At 37.9% G+C, this 15,318-nt stretch overlaps 1 protein-coding gene across 1 annotated transcript in view; it reads right to left on the bottom strand.

Moving 5' to 3' along the window:
- Window positions 1–1,769: 1,769 nt before the first annotated feature.
- Window positions 1,770–15,318, bottom strand: part of CFAP95 (cilia and flagella associated protein 95) — a 91,768-nt gene continuing 78,219 nt past the window's right edge. Inside the window, exon 6 of the mRNA XM_047767753.1 lies at window positions 1,770–2,048. Within this exon, the coding sequence (XP_047623709.1) occupies window positions 1,863–2,048 (186 nt within the window). The 3' untranslated portion in view covers window positions 1,770–1,862. The remainder of the gene's footprint in view (window positions 2,049–15,318) is intronic.

The following is a 15,318-nucleotide window of genomic DNA, read 5'->3' as shown; positions in this document are numbered from 1 at the left end:
TGCATCTGCAACCTACACCACAGGTCATGGCAACACCGGATCCTTAACCCACTGAGCAAGGGCAGGGATCGAACCCGAAACCTCATGGTTTCTAGTCAGATTCGTTAACCACTGCGCCACGACGGGAACTCCAACCAAAACTGATTTCTAAGTTTGTTCTTCATGGCAGATCCAGATCATTAATGCAAAGTGGGATGTTAATCATTGTGACCATATAGAATTCCTGCTAAGGTAGGTGAATATATTTCCTAAAAGGCATTGTTCAAAGGTAATGACGTGACCATTAAGACTTTTTCCTTACAAAAAATCAAATGAGTAGAAGCTTAACATTCAGATTTGCATACTTCAAACAGCTATCCACCCTAGATATGTTAATGAATGTTAGGAGTGATTAAACTCAAATTTGCAGTCTGTGGAAGGAAAGGTAATCCTAGGTAGGTATCCAGAAGAATAGGTAATATATAAAGAATCAACATCGCATATATATAATATACATATTTATACATATATTACATATTTGTGTGTATAGATAGATAGATAGATAGATAGATAGATAGATAGATAGATAGATAGATACTTTAAAGCAGTAAGAAATGACAGTAAAACTCTTCTGGTGAATTCTTTCTCAGCATATCCATATTTTCTGTATTAATTATCATTTCTCTACTCATGAGGCTTATAGTCTTTCCCATATTTTGCTAATCAAATTAGTCTTTATCATGAAATACTATTTCATAAATTTCTCTTTTAAAGAAAAATAATGAGAATAAACTTAGCTTAGGCTGACCAAATAAACAACCCATCTTCAGAAAAAAAAATGAAAGTCAAATGCACCTCAAAGATGAACTAGAATTTGTTAATTACATAATCCTGGACAACCTAATTAAACTTCTATGAGTCTCTGCTCATCTGTAAAATGGAACGGTGAATCAAAACAACTGCTAAGATTTCTTCAAATTCTAATGCTAGATGACTGGATTTTCCTTTAAACTCCTAAAGTTTTGCTAAGATTCTGTCTGCATCTCTACTATCCCACACAATCAAAAAGATTTATATTGAATAGGGAAAATACCATACTGAATGATAATCCACAAGTAGGCACCAGAAGTATGTTGAAGTCTATAAATATACACTCTCCCCTCCAATACACACACACACACTCAGTCAACATTATTAAAGGGCCAGTGTTACTCAAACTTCAACCATTTATTTGAGTTTCACGTTGAATTTTTTTTTTTTTTTTTGGTCTTTTAGGGCGACACTCGCGGCATATGGGAGTTCCCAGGCCAGGGGTTAATCAGAGCTGTCGCCATTGGGCTATGCCACAGCCTCAGTAAAGTGAGATCTGAGCCATGTCTGTGACCTACACCATAGTTCACGGCAACACTGGATCCTTAACCCACTGAACAAGCCAGGGATCCATTTCCACTGAGCCATTACGGGGAACTCTGAGTTTCATGTTGAATTTGAGTACCATCTAAATTTTTATTCATTTAAAAGTGGAATTTAAGTTACCTCACTTTTTAAAAAGATTCAGTCATACCCTAAGCAAACATGAGCTTGACTCTGTTAGCTTTACGCATTTTTCTAATAAATTTTAAAATAAATACACAATAAAATAAAATTACTCCAAGTACCATCTAGAACTGGGTTGTATATCCTCAATGATAAACATACTCAACTTTGGAAAGTACCAGAGTAGTTTATGAAAAGAAGGATATACCACTGGCTTAGAGCATAAGATTCTGTGTTAAAGGAACCTACTATAGTAATATTTCCGTTGCTTTTATTAGGACATAAAATCATCAACTATTACATCCATTACCCTTCGTTAGTTAGAGAATGTGATTCCATACGTTATTTTAAAAAGGGGCAATAGGACTAGTGGTTAATGAGTAGAGTTTTCGTTTTAGATATGAATTGGCATAAATCCCACTCTCATCATGCCAAGTGTTGATGCCAAATCTTTTGGAACCATTCAGGTCTGTGAACTGAGAACGACATTTTCTGTGGACTACTGAATAATCATCATCTTGACAAGGATAATCCTATGGGGGGGAAAAGAGAGAATATTAAATGACTGAAATACATAAAAAGAAGTGATATCCAAAAGTTGATCTATAATGTTAGTCTTATTATGATCAGAGGTTAATTTTCAAACAATTGATTAATTTGATCTCTCAAATTACTAACACCTCTTGTATTTGGCTATTGCATTTATAAGTACTTCTAATTCTGAAAGAAGACTCTGGTTCATGGTGTTTTTACTTATAAAATTAAAAGGATAAATTATTATAAATATAAAATTTTTCTAAACCATAAATAGAATAATTTAAATTGTATGACCATCTACATAAGATGAAAACAATTCTAATTTAACTACCATTCAACATCTTTTTTATTAATAAAAAATAAAATTTTATAACCACTCAATATAACAATATCTTGGGTTATATCTTTAGTAATTGCTATCAAGTCATATTTGCCAATAAATGCCAAGCTTCAAGATTCATTCCTATGAGGAATTTACCTCAGTATAACCCAGTATAATACTTAAGGTATTTATCCTTAGAGTACTTCATAAAAGCTTGTATTGAAATAAAACAATATACTATCACTGACCATTTTCTAAAGGAAATATTGATTCTTTCAGATTATATCAAGTGTAAAGGTAGGCAAGAAACATAGAGCCTTTGCATTGATTATCTAATTCCTGATTTAAATTGGTCCTAATTTTAAAGAATTAGGATAATACTGAAATTAAATCATATAAAACATAGAAAGAACACCAAAATAATTCTTATCTTAGATTGGCTTTACTGGAAATAATTAAAAATTCTAACCATATCGTTCAACTGTAACAGTCATTACAGTGTGTATTTATTTACTGAGTGCCTATTATGGGTTGAAGACAGTAGTTGAGTATTTATAACTTCTATTTCATAACAATCTCTGAAGTAGGAATTATTGTTCTTACTTTACATATAAGAAAAGATCATTAGCTTAAAAATCTCAGAAGGAGAGAATTTCAAGAATGCCAATATTAAGTGATTCAGCCAGGGCTTTAAGCTGTCTGTCTGTAAAACATGTTATGTTTTTCAGGACCCTCATGAAATACCTGTGTCATATGGAATTTCCCAGGCTAAGGGTGGAATCAGAGCTGCAGCTGCCCGCCTACGCCACAGCCATAGCAACACTGGATCCAAGCCGCATCTGCAAACTATACCACAGCTCACTGCAATGCCGGATCCTTAACCCACTGAGCAAGGCCAGGGATCAAATCCTCATCCTCATGAATACCAGTCGGGTTCTTAATCCGTTGTGCCACAATGTGAACTCTTCTCATGAAATTCTTAATAATTAAAAAATTAAATCTGAAAGTTACATAATATCCATGCCATTTTCTATATAGTTTTGGGCTTTTGCTTTGTGTTGTTTTAGGTCTATTTCTTTGGGGTTGGCTTGTTTGTTTTTGCTCAGGTAGTAGCCTTTAAAATGAGATTTGACAGAGATCCCACTGTGGCTCAGCAGTAAAGAACCCGACTAGTATCCATGGGGACACAGGTTTGGTCCCTGATCCTGCTCAGTGGGTTAAGGATCCAGCATTGTCATGAGCTGCAGTGTAGGTCACAGACGAGGCTCGGATCCTAAATTGTTATTGCTGTGGCATAGGCTGGCAGCTCCAATTCCGATTTGCCCCTAGCCTGGGAACTTCCATATGCCACAGGTGCAGCCATAAAAAGAAAAAAAAAATGAGATTTGAGCATCACTGGCCAAACTGCCCTCTAAGTGGGAGGCAAGATCTGCCCATTCCTACCCTAGCTGCAGTGAAACTGAGGAAAGCTTCACATGCAATGCCAATGCATTCCTTTATCATCTCCAAGAAAGAAAGGATGATTTATTTTGATGAGGTGAGTGACCAGATTAAATGCAATGTTTTAAGAAAAAGATTCTGATACAGAAGGTACTAAAAACTGAAGGTGGAAAGGACCGGATTCCAGAACTATGATTAGAATTGAATCTCTAACAACTCACACGTCATCAACTGATATGGATAAAGAAAATGTGGTCTATCCACACAATGAAAAATTATCTGGTAATAAAAGGAACAAAATACTTATCGTTCTATAGCATAGATATTGAAAACATGCTAAATGAAAGAAGCTAAGCTGAAAGCCAGATTGCATGACTTATATGAAATGTCCAAAATAGGCAAGTGCACAGAGACAGAAGATAGCTTTGCCAGGGGATAGGGGGTTGTGAAGGAATAAAGAGTGACTATTAACGGATGTGATAGCTAATTTTATGTGTCAGCTTGACTGGATCACGAGGCATCCAGGTACCTGTCTAAACATTATTTCTGAGTTGTATCTGTAAGAGTGTTTCTAGATGCAAACTGTAAAGTAGTTTGCCTTCCCCAAAGCAGGTGGACAAGATCCAATCTGTTGAGGGCCTGAACAGAAGAGAAAGGCAGAGAAATTAAGAATTGGCACCTTCCTGCTTCACTGCTTGAGCTGAGACATTAATCTTAATCCTGATTCTTGGTACTCTTGATTCTCAAGCCTTCAAACTCGAGAATTAAATCATTGGCTTTTCCGGGTTTTCAGCTTTGGTTTTGTTTCTGTAGAGAAACCTGACTAATAGAGTGGGTATGGGGTTCCTTTTTGGGGTGATGAAAATGTTCCAAAATTGACTGTGGTGACAAATGTGTGACCTTATAGATATATTAAAGATCACTGAATTGTATGCTTTAAAAGGATTAATTTTATGGCACATGAATTAAATTTCAATAAAGTATATCTCAGTAAAGCCATGTTATTTTTAAATAAAAATCTCTGTGGTGTAAATCCTCCCATGATGGTTGAATTTTCAAGCTACCAAGTAAGGTCATTTGTGAACACTGAGTTGGGAAAGACATGAGCACACTCACCTCATGCGAACTTTAAGAGGTGACTCCAGCTCACCCTAAATCCATTTCTCCTGTTTCCTATTATGTGGTAAACATGCAATTTGTGTAGATTAATCCCCCCACTCCACCCCAACTCTCGTGTCTAGGGGCAGAATCTAACTGGCCTATCAGGATAATACCACTCTACTCTCAATGACAGTAATATGTCTGGTGCTAGGCACGTGACTTGAGTTTAACCAAGCCCCTTAAAGCCATAAACTTTTCTTCAAGGGTTTGACAGAAAAATATTTTTTCCCACTATAGGACATAAATGAGGAAGCATCTAGCTCAGGTCACCATTGGCAGCCTGCCTACAATCAGTCTAGCATGAAACCAACACCATAAAAGGCAGATTTGAGAGTTAGTAAAAAGTATGGTGATATTGCTGTATCAATCCTTCTCTGAAGCCAGACTTTCCAAAAATTATGAGCCAATAAATTACTTTTACTGCCTGATCTGGTTTGAGTTGCTTTTTGTAAACCTACTAAAGGCATCCTAACTAATATATACCTGAATAATCTGCAGTATTGGAACACCAAGGTACTGAGAGTCAGAACAAGGAAATATGACAAAAACAAGGGAGCTGGGCATATATATAAAAAAAAATAGGAGTAAAGGAAGCAGTAAATTTGTGCCTAAGCATACACTTGGGAATTGGAAGGATACAAACATGGAACAGGTGAATAAAGAAGGTTTTAAAAAATAAGAACAAACTAATAGGAGCCAGAAGGGTGTAATTAAGAAGCTGAACAAAGTATATTTTTCAAAGTTTAATACAAAAGGCACAAAATAGAACAGAAAAAAAAGCAGCTTCACCAAGAGCCACCTTAAAGGACCTTAATATTGACTGCGGCTCACACCCAAGGCCAAACTTAGATGGTGGGAACTTTGGACAAGCAAGTAATTTGGTGTACCTCTCACACTGAGTATGAGAGGGTAATCATTTCAAAATTATTAGTAGTTGTCCCCTTTCAGTATGTATAACCACTCATTTTCCCAAAGGGAGATAAAAATTCATTTTAGAAAAAAAAATGGCAACCAAAGAGCAAAGTAATATCACCTTCTAATGCAAAATAGGATTTTTACAAAAGTCAATAGCCTCATATTCCAAATTACAGTCTTGAGAATTTTAGAGTACCAATGACCGTACTCAGAGGACTCAGATCATAGATTTCTCCAAGCATGGTGAGAAAACATCCTTTGCCATTAAGTCTTAAACAAGAGTTGGAATGGATAAAAGGAAGATAGGGAAGGAGTCTGGGGAATTGTAGGAAAGCAAAAATAAGAGGAAAGCAAAGCAGGATAGCAGAAATAGTTAATGTATTTCCCAATTTTCCCATCCCTAGACTTAAATCAGACAGAATCCCATTGATCTGGACAGAGAGACGTACATTAGATAAATAAGAATAATAAAGAAAGGCATAAGGGGTCCCCTGGCCCCCCCATCCCTCATGAGAACTCTTGAAACAGACCACCTCTCAGGCTGTCCTTTCATTTGCCTGGGGTATAGCCAAACCCAAACTGGTGGAGCAGCATGGTCAGGCAGAGGAAGGCTCTGAGAATCATTAATCCTGAGCCACATTTGGCATCCTGTGGCATAAACAAGAAGCTAAAGTAGTTGCAAATCTACAGAGGGGGTTCAACTGTCAGAGCTGAACAGTGGAGCTGGGTACTGAATAGAAGTCACAGAAGGCTTCTGTCAGGGCAACAGTATCAATGGGAGTGGCAATGAGGCTGAGTCATCTCAAACACCCCACGAGGGTTCCAAGAAAGCCCAGGGAAAAAGAGTGAGAAATTGAAAAAGACTGACAGTTAACAACAGCCACAGGAATTCCTGCTGTGGCACAGTGGGTTAAGAATCCACCTGCAGAGGTTTGGGTCACTGCAGAGGCAAGGGTTTGATCACTGGCCCAGTGCAGTGGATTAAAGGATCCAGTATTGCCACTGCTATGGCATAGGTCACAGCTGTGTCTCAGATTCAATCCTTGGTACTAGAACTTCTGTATGTTGTGGGTGTGGCCACAAACAAACAAAAAACAGCCACAGATTATAGCCACTTATACCAGCAAGGAAAAGAACAACCAAATGGAAAAGGGATATCATCCCAGAGAGCAGAACAGGCAGAGACCGTCACACAGAAAACACTGCTCTTCCCCTCTGGCATCAGGATGCTAAATTAATCTCTCTTTCTATATACCTGGATGTTATCTCAGGGAAGGAGGCATTTCCTACTGCTGTATAACTGGAAGTTATACATATATAGCAGCATAGTATTAATTTCCAGATTCTCTGGGCCAGGAATTTGGAAAGGTATAGCAAAGACATCTTACTGCTTCACAATGTCTGGGGCCTCAGGTGGGAAAAACTGGAAACTGAGAGTGACTTAAGGACTGGGGCTGGAAACATCTCTCCTTCCCACTTGGTAGTTGATGCTGGTTATCTGCTAAGACATCAGCTACCTCTGTTGATGGAACAACTATACATGTCCTCTCCTTGGGCCTGCATGGGCTTTCTTACAGTATGGTGACTGGGTTCTGAGAATAATGATGACACAAAGAGAACCAGAGAAAGCTGTATTGCTTTTTATCACTATCTCAGAAGTCACATAGCATCACCTCCATCATAGTAACAGTTCACCAGGATTCTAGGGGAGGTAACATGGATTCCGCCTCTCAAGATGAAGAGTGTCAAAAATCACATTGTAAGGATATGTGGGATGGTAGCATATATTATAATTATTTTGGGAAAATAACAATCTGCCACAGGGAGAAATTTGGGGTGTGTTAGGGTTCCCAAGACTACCCCTAGATTCAGTGACTTGCTAGGAGGACTCTCAAGACTCAATACATAGCTATATTTGTGGCTATGATATATTACAGCAAATTGATTCAAAGAAAAATCAGCAAAGGGAAAAGGTACATGGGCTAAAATCCAGAGGAAACCAGGTGCGAACTTCTGAGACTAAAAGCCCTTTTCTGATGAATCATACATGATGCAGTTAATTCCCGTAAGCCATGAGTTGTAAAATGCTGTCTACCGGGGAAGCTCATTAGAACCTCCAAAGCCAAGATTCTTCTTGAGGGCTAGTCACACAGGTACCTTCTGCCTAGCACATACCAAAATTCCAGACTCCCAGAAGGAAAACAGGTGTTCAACATAAACCACACTGTTTGTACAAATAGTTTAAGTACTGAGCTACTCTTATTAGGGAATTCTTGTCCCTAAATGCCAGTCAAAGGCTAACCTTGTAAGCAGACCTTTTAACAGATAATAAGTCTCAATAAGTCTCTCATCCCCTACTTGTAGCTCTTTTCTGCAAAGAGGGGATGGGAGAGGATCTCTGAGAAAATATGAGTTTTTTCAAGGAAGATTAAATATTTCCTATAAGAACTTTTTAAATTATGGAAACAGACTAAGCTTTATGTGGATTGAAGTTAGTATTCTCTTACCAGTGATAGGTCAGGAAGAAGGCCAGTTGTCAGACATGTTTTTTATGCATATGTGAGAGTTGAAGATAGTTGTTATATTTTCAGCACCCTAACATAATATTTAAATACCTATTCAGTATCTATTAGGAAGAAGTGTTTAGAAATTGTATATAGGAACAGATTCGTGAGGGAACTATATCTAATCACTTGTAATGTAACGAGAGAGGATAATATGAAAAAAAGAATGTATGTAATGTATCACTAGGTAACTATGCGGTACAGCAGAAATTGGCATAACATTGTAAATAACCCATAACTTTTTTTTTTTTTTTAGCTTTTTAGGGCCTCACCTGCGGCATATGGAGGTTCTCAGGCTAGGGGTCAAATTGGAGCTATGGCCGCCAGCCTACACCACAGCCACAGCAACAGCAACATGGGATCTGAGCTACGTCCGTGACCTACACCACAGCTCACAGCAACACTGGATCCTTAACCCACCGAGCGAGGCCAGGGATTGAACCTGCAACCTCATGGTTACTAATAGGATTCGTTTCTGCTGCACCACAATGGGAACTCCAATGTAATAAATTTTTTTTTAAAAAAAGAAACTGATTTGTGAATTATTGGCTGACCCACTTTTCTGGTGCCACACAGACCAACTTCTGACAAAATTCACTTGAGATAGGACAACCACTGCAGGCTTCTTCTGAGCTCCTCAGGTAGATGAGGGTAACTCAAAGAATGTGAAGGGTGGAATGGGTGGGCATCAGTGCACAACAGCTTATGCAGAGCTAGACTGGAGGAGACATTTCACAGGAAGAATTTAGAGGGCTCACCAGCCTAACTAGGATAAAGAACCAAAGATATTCCATAGCTAGGAATATCTGGATGGCTAGGAGACCACTAAACAGAATTAAAAAGACATGGAGATGAGAAGGAGTTGTTTTAAGAGGGAAAAGACGAGTCATTTTTCAGACATGTTTAATTAGAGATGACATCAATATAAAATGTTTATTTGAAAGTCAGTGCTGTGGGACAGATGGCCTGGAGAGAAGTTAATGCCCTGTGCATAGCAGTGATCACTGAGCAGTGATTATTGGCTAGAGAAGATAGCAATAAAGAACATTACTGGGATCATGGATTATATTTGAATATGGACTGTGGCTTACATAATAATACTACATTAATTTTTCTGAGGCTAAAAATTTTACCATAGCTATGTGTCCTTGTCATTGAGAAATGCACATTGATCTATTCAGAGGTAAAGGGGCACGGATTCGACAGCCTACTTCCAAATGGCAAACAATTGGTGATTCTAGATAAGGATTATATGGGAGCTCCTTGTGCTATTCTTGTAACCTTCCTTTAAGTTTGAAATTATATAAAAATAAGTTATCTCCCTAAAGTGATAGCTACAGAGCTATAGGAGTGGATGAATTATCTAAGAGTGTATACAATGAGAGGAGCAGGGTCCTGGGACCCAAATCGTGAGGATACTCCTGGCTGGATTCATAAAGAACTCATGAAAGATAGAGAAGGAGAAGTATGGAGAGAGTATTGCAATGTCATAGATTCTGAGGCGAGAGAAGGTGAGTGGTAACCAATTCACTTCCAAAGAAGCCTTATAAAGGGCAGCCCTGACAAAACACAACCAACAGTAAGAATCAATCTCCTGTCACCTTTGAGTTCGCTGTTTCAGGGAAAGGTTGAGGAGATCGAATGAAACATCCTGATAGAAGATGGAAAAGAGTTTCAGAGAAAGGATCCCTGAGGGCAAACAGGCCCTACAGAAACAGGAACCACTAAAGATTCAGCAAGAGAATCACTGTGGGGAAAATCTGTGTTAAGGTTAATAAAACTTTCTTCTTCCTTCTCTTTCTCGTCTTCTTTTTAACAGATCATGGAAAGATAGGTTAGATTCTACGGAAGAGTCCTTCTGAGTCTCCAGTCCACCTACCCTCATTATCAAAGACATACAGAACATGGTTTACTACTTATACTGGTAAAATGTATCAGTGTATCTTTAAGTGGTGGGTATCCATCTCTTAGATTCCCATCCCATTCCCACCACAATTCCCATAGCCTCTAAGCACCATTATCTCCTAAACCTTTTATTTATTTTTTTCAGAATAAAATAACATTGCTGTTGTTTAGTCAACCATATGCCCAGTCCTTAATCTAGTTTTTCCCAATTTTCCAAGGGACTGTTTTGTGGTTACCCTTATTTGATTTCATCCTTTTTCTTTAGAACCTTTTATTTTTCATAGTCTTATTTTTCAAGGTCATTTTCAGTTTCAGGCCTGCCTTCTGGAATGTCAGTAACTCTGCTTAATTTAATAATACAAGATAATTTGAAAGCACAGTTTCAATTCCTTCATCCAGATAGATCATCCATAACAATACAAAATGGGTTATGTTTCGAGGCCAAATCAGTCACTGCGAACTAACCTTGTGTCCACCATTATAGAAGGCTATTAGCCACCTGGCATTCATATAGCAAAGATCATTCTTGCCTAGCATGCCTAAAAGTATCCTCATTTGGGGTACTCCATTTACTCTTAAAAAGGTATTGCAGGAGCAAGCTTATTTGAATGTCACATTGAAAGGAATGAAAATAGATATTAAAGTAGACTGCTGTGATATTCTGTTTAATTATTTTCAGGATATATCATGTGTAAAATTTTTTCCCAATTATAGGCACTTGACAGAAGACCTGCCTTCCCCTAATAATGTTGTCTTCTAAGCACTCATTCAGAGTGATGTGGAAAGAAAAGAACAATTCTCCTACAGCCAAATCTTCACTAACGCTGGAGATCATTTTAGACAGATCCCTCCATTTCTTTCCTTCATTACTTTCAAAATGATTTCAATTCTATTGGATATTTTTTCTCCCAATGACTGTATTACAGAATTACAGAACAAGAGTAATTAGCAAAAGCAGCTATAAAGAACATATAATTACTTGGATGTATTTACATATTTTTGTTACATATTTAAGAAACCTTACTATCTCTTTTTGTTTGATATAATTTTACAAAGAAAAAGCATTTATAACAAATACAGGAATTCAACTAAAGAAAAATAGTCATGGGAAGTGCAAGGAAGTATAGGTTGTGCATATAAGTGTAAATATCTATATCAGTAATGAGGCCAGACATCACAGAGAAAAATATGGAGCTCTATATGAACTATCACATCACAAAATAAGCTGACTTTCAAAGACTAATATCACTCAAACTTTAGTAATGGCCAGCATCAAAAACTAAGCAATGCACTATTAAACATTAGTTATTGACACATTTTTCTCTCTTATGCACACATTTTGATTGGTACTATCATTTTTAATATCAAACTATCATTTCTCTTTTTTCTTTTTTGCTTTTTAGGATGGTACTTGCAACATATGTAAGTTCCCAGCCTAGGGGTCAAATTGGAGCTACAGCCACTGGCTTTTGCCACAGCCACAGCAACGCAGGGTCTGAGCTGTGTCTGCAACCTATACCACAGCTAACAGAAATGCTGGATCCCCAACCCACTTAATGAGGCCAGGGATCAAACCCACATCCTCATGGATACTAGTCAGATTTGTTTCCACTGAACCATGATGGGAACTCCCAAAACTATCATTTTTTCTTATTCTTCAGGCTATATTATATGAAGACATTGTCACTATTTTATGTTTATAATTGTATGGTTAGGAATAAATTTGAGGTCCAGGGTTCTCGATTTTTCAAATTTTTTGTCTCTCTCTCTCGCTCTCTCTCTCTCTCTCTTTTTTTTTTTTTTGCTTAACAAAAGCCAAATATGTTTACTGTGGAAATTAAAGCTAGTCAAAAGGAAGAAAATAAAATCTTCCACAATACCAAGTTCTCTGATGTAGAACTGAGCTTTTATGACTTGATCCGGAAACAAAACGGAGGTCATGGATACTTAACTTCAGAAAGCAATATGAGATGAAGGTATACTATCAGAGTAAACAGGGTTCTTTCCACTAAAAGGACACAACACCAAAAAATACTTGAGAATCTGAATTTCCTGAGAATCAAGAGCCAAAATTTCTCAACTGTTGGTGATACATGAAGTGAATGCAAGATAAAATATTTACTTCCTAATTTTCAAACAGACTTAAATGTCTGCCAAGTCCTTAGTCATAAAGATTACTTGGTCATAAATAAACATTAGGATGAGAAAGGATCAATGATAATCAAATCAAATTATAGAATGTGCGAGTCAGAGAGCTCATAAAGATCTTCCTGTCTATATCAGTGAGCGTTCTGCAGAAAATCAGAACCAATAGGAGATAGAAAGAGAGACGGGGCAGGGGAGGGGGGTAGAGAGTTGATAGACTATCTCTAGCTCATCTGTACATCTATTTATCACTAGATAAACAGATACATAGATAAGAAGCTGGGGACACTCTGTGGAGCTATATGAGCAACTGCCAGCAGATTCTAAGGTTGAAGCTGGTGCCTAGGAAATGTGTCTCTAGTGCTGGCAGAATGAGAATGAGAATCAGAATTGTTTGCCTATAAGCTACAAAGCCACGTCTGTATGAACATATAAGCTCAGCACACATGTGTATAACACACATTGAGATCTTTTAGGCATGAATTTAGATCGAGGAAGGTCACCATCTCTTTCTGAATACCAGTAACTGAGGGCAGTTACTATGGTTAACCACCAGCAGCATTTTGGAACACCCTGACATCAATCAAAAAATACTAGGTGCAGGAGTTCCCGTTGTGGTGCAGTGGTTAACGAATCCGACTGGGAACCATGACGTCGCGGGTTCAATCCCTGCCCTTGCTCAGTGGGTTAACGATCCGGCGTTGCCGTGAGCTGTGGTGTAGGTTGCAGACGCGGCTCGGATCCCGCGTTGCTGTGGTTCTGGCTTAGGCTGGCAGCTACAGCTCCAATTAGACCCCTAGCCTGGGAACCTCCATATGCCTCGGCAGCAGCCCAAGAAATGGCAAAAAAGACAAAAAAAAAATACTACGTGCAATCATGTGACCCCTTCCCTTTCCTCCAATTCTACTCTCTCATCACTATCTCTTCTGCAGAAGAATCTAATTCTCATTTAATTTCAGTCAAGAGCACATAATAAGATAAGCATATTCAGCAAATGGCCATTATTCTTTTGTTAGTAGATAGTCATAACCTTAACAGGACAAAAAAGAGAATTAAATAGATATATTAAGATGCAGTACAAAGCAAAGTAGTAGCAAAATAAAAGCCATAAAGGCACATCATGGACCTTGAAACATTAACCTAATTAAAGTTCATCCTTAATTTTCTGGATAAAAGTTTGACAAAACCACACTTTATTCTAGACCACAAGGCTTATATATGATTATTTCCTATCACCAGATTTACATTGCACAAACTTTCATGCTATTATGTTTTTTAAACAGAACAATAACAAAAGAACAAGAAAAAAAAAAGAAAAAGACTGTACTAGAATGAAAATATGGAAGATAATGGGGACACAGAATGGTGCAAAGATACAAAAAGAGGGTGTTAAGAAGTGGTGATAAAAGCTAATTTAGTTCACATAGGTAATGCTTCCTACAGAACCCCTAACTGTCCTAGATTCTTTCTGACCCAGCTGTTGGTGGTTTTCAGCAAGCCACTCTTTCCCTAATCTCCTTTTTAAAACCTCTGGTAGATATTCCTTCCTAAGAAGTAGGAAACTAAAGGTAATGCCAGCCTTCAGGGAGTTTCTTTCATGTGAATGAGCAGAAAAGAACAATAAAGGGCTCTTAATGATGCTGCTCCCCTGACTCCTAGGCAAGTTCTAGATGCTCCTGTCAGGCAGGTGTTAAACTACCAGAAGGTCCAGGCTGGGCCCACTCAGCCATGAGGTCCAGAAACACAGGGCCTCCGGCCCACAGTACTTAAAGGGGCCCACAAAAAAATGTTTTCATTTCTTTTAAAATCAGAATTTTCAAAATAAATGTAACAATATTGTGAGTGTACTTAGTGCCACTAAATTGTAAACTAAAAAAGGGTTAAAATAGTCAATTTTACATTACGTATATTTCACTATAATAAAAAATGTAAATGTCATTTTGAAAAAATAACTCTATTAAATGATTGACACTTACAGTGAAACCAGGAAATGATGCCAATAATTTAACATACATAAACATTTCGGGGCAGTTAAACCAGTGGAAGCTATTATGAAGAAAATTTTGCTTAAAATAGGATATGGAAGGAGTTCCCATTGTGGTGCAGCAGAAACAAATCCGACTAGGAACAATGAGGTTGCAGGTTTGATCCTTGGCCCCGCTCAGTGGGTTAAGGATCCTGCCTTGCTCTGAGCTATGGTGTAGGTCGAAGATGTGGCTCGGATCTGGTGTTGCTGTGGCTCTGGTGTAGGCTGGCAGGTATAGCTCTGATTCGACCCCTAGCCTGGGAACCTCCATATGCCATGGGTGGGGTCCTAAAAAAGACAAAAGAAAAAAAAAAAAAAAAAGAATATATCTCGTGTATCTCTTTAATAAACCTTTAAATCTAAAAAAAAAAAAAAGAATACAATCCAACTTGAATTATATTTGTTTATATAGCAATGCAATGGTAAAATACATTGTTTAAGTTTTTTTTTTCTTTTAATGGAAGAAGGAGCAAAAGCCCTTTGGGCCCAGTAAAGTCATAACGCAGCCCTGGGTCCCTGGAGTCCAGGAGTGGGGCTGGAGCTACTCAGATGGCAGGGCTCTGGGGAACTCAAGGCCGTGAATTTCCAAATAGCACAGAAATATCAGTATTTTAGTAACGCTATATCTGTTCACAGACCCCAGTGAAAGGATAGGCCAATCCTGCCGTTGTTGGGAATATGTTAAACAGATATAGCCTCTTTTCTTACTTGTTATGCAGCACTGCTTGGATCCCTTGTAACAATTTAAAATGAATGTCAATTTTAAAACATAACTCTCTATTAAAAAT

Source organism: Phacochoerus africanus, chromosome 2 (assembly GCF_016906955.1).
Source record: "Phacochoerus africanus isolate WHEZ1 chromosome 2, ROS_Pafr_v1, whole genome shotgun sequence".
In the NCBI taxonomy this organism is placed as follows: domain Eukaryota; kingdom Metazoa; phylum Chordata; class Mammalia; order Artiodactyla; family Suidae; genus Phacochoerus; species Phacochoerus africanus.
The sequence above is the reverse complement of the archived record's forward strand: the minus strand, read 5'-3'. Positions and strand labels throughout refer to the sequence as shown.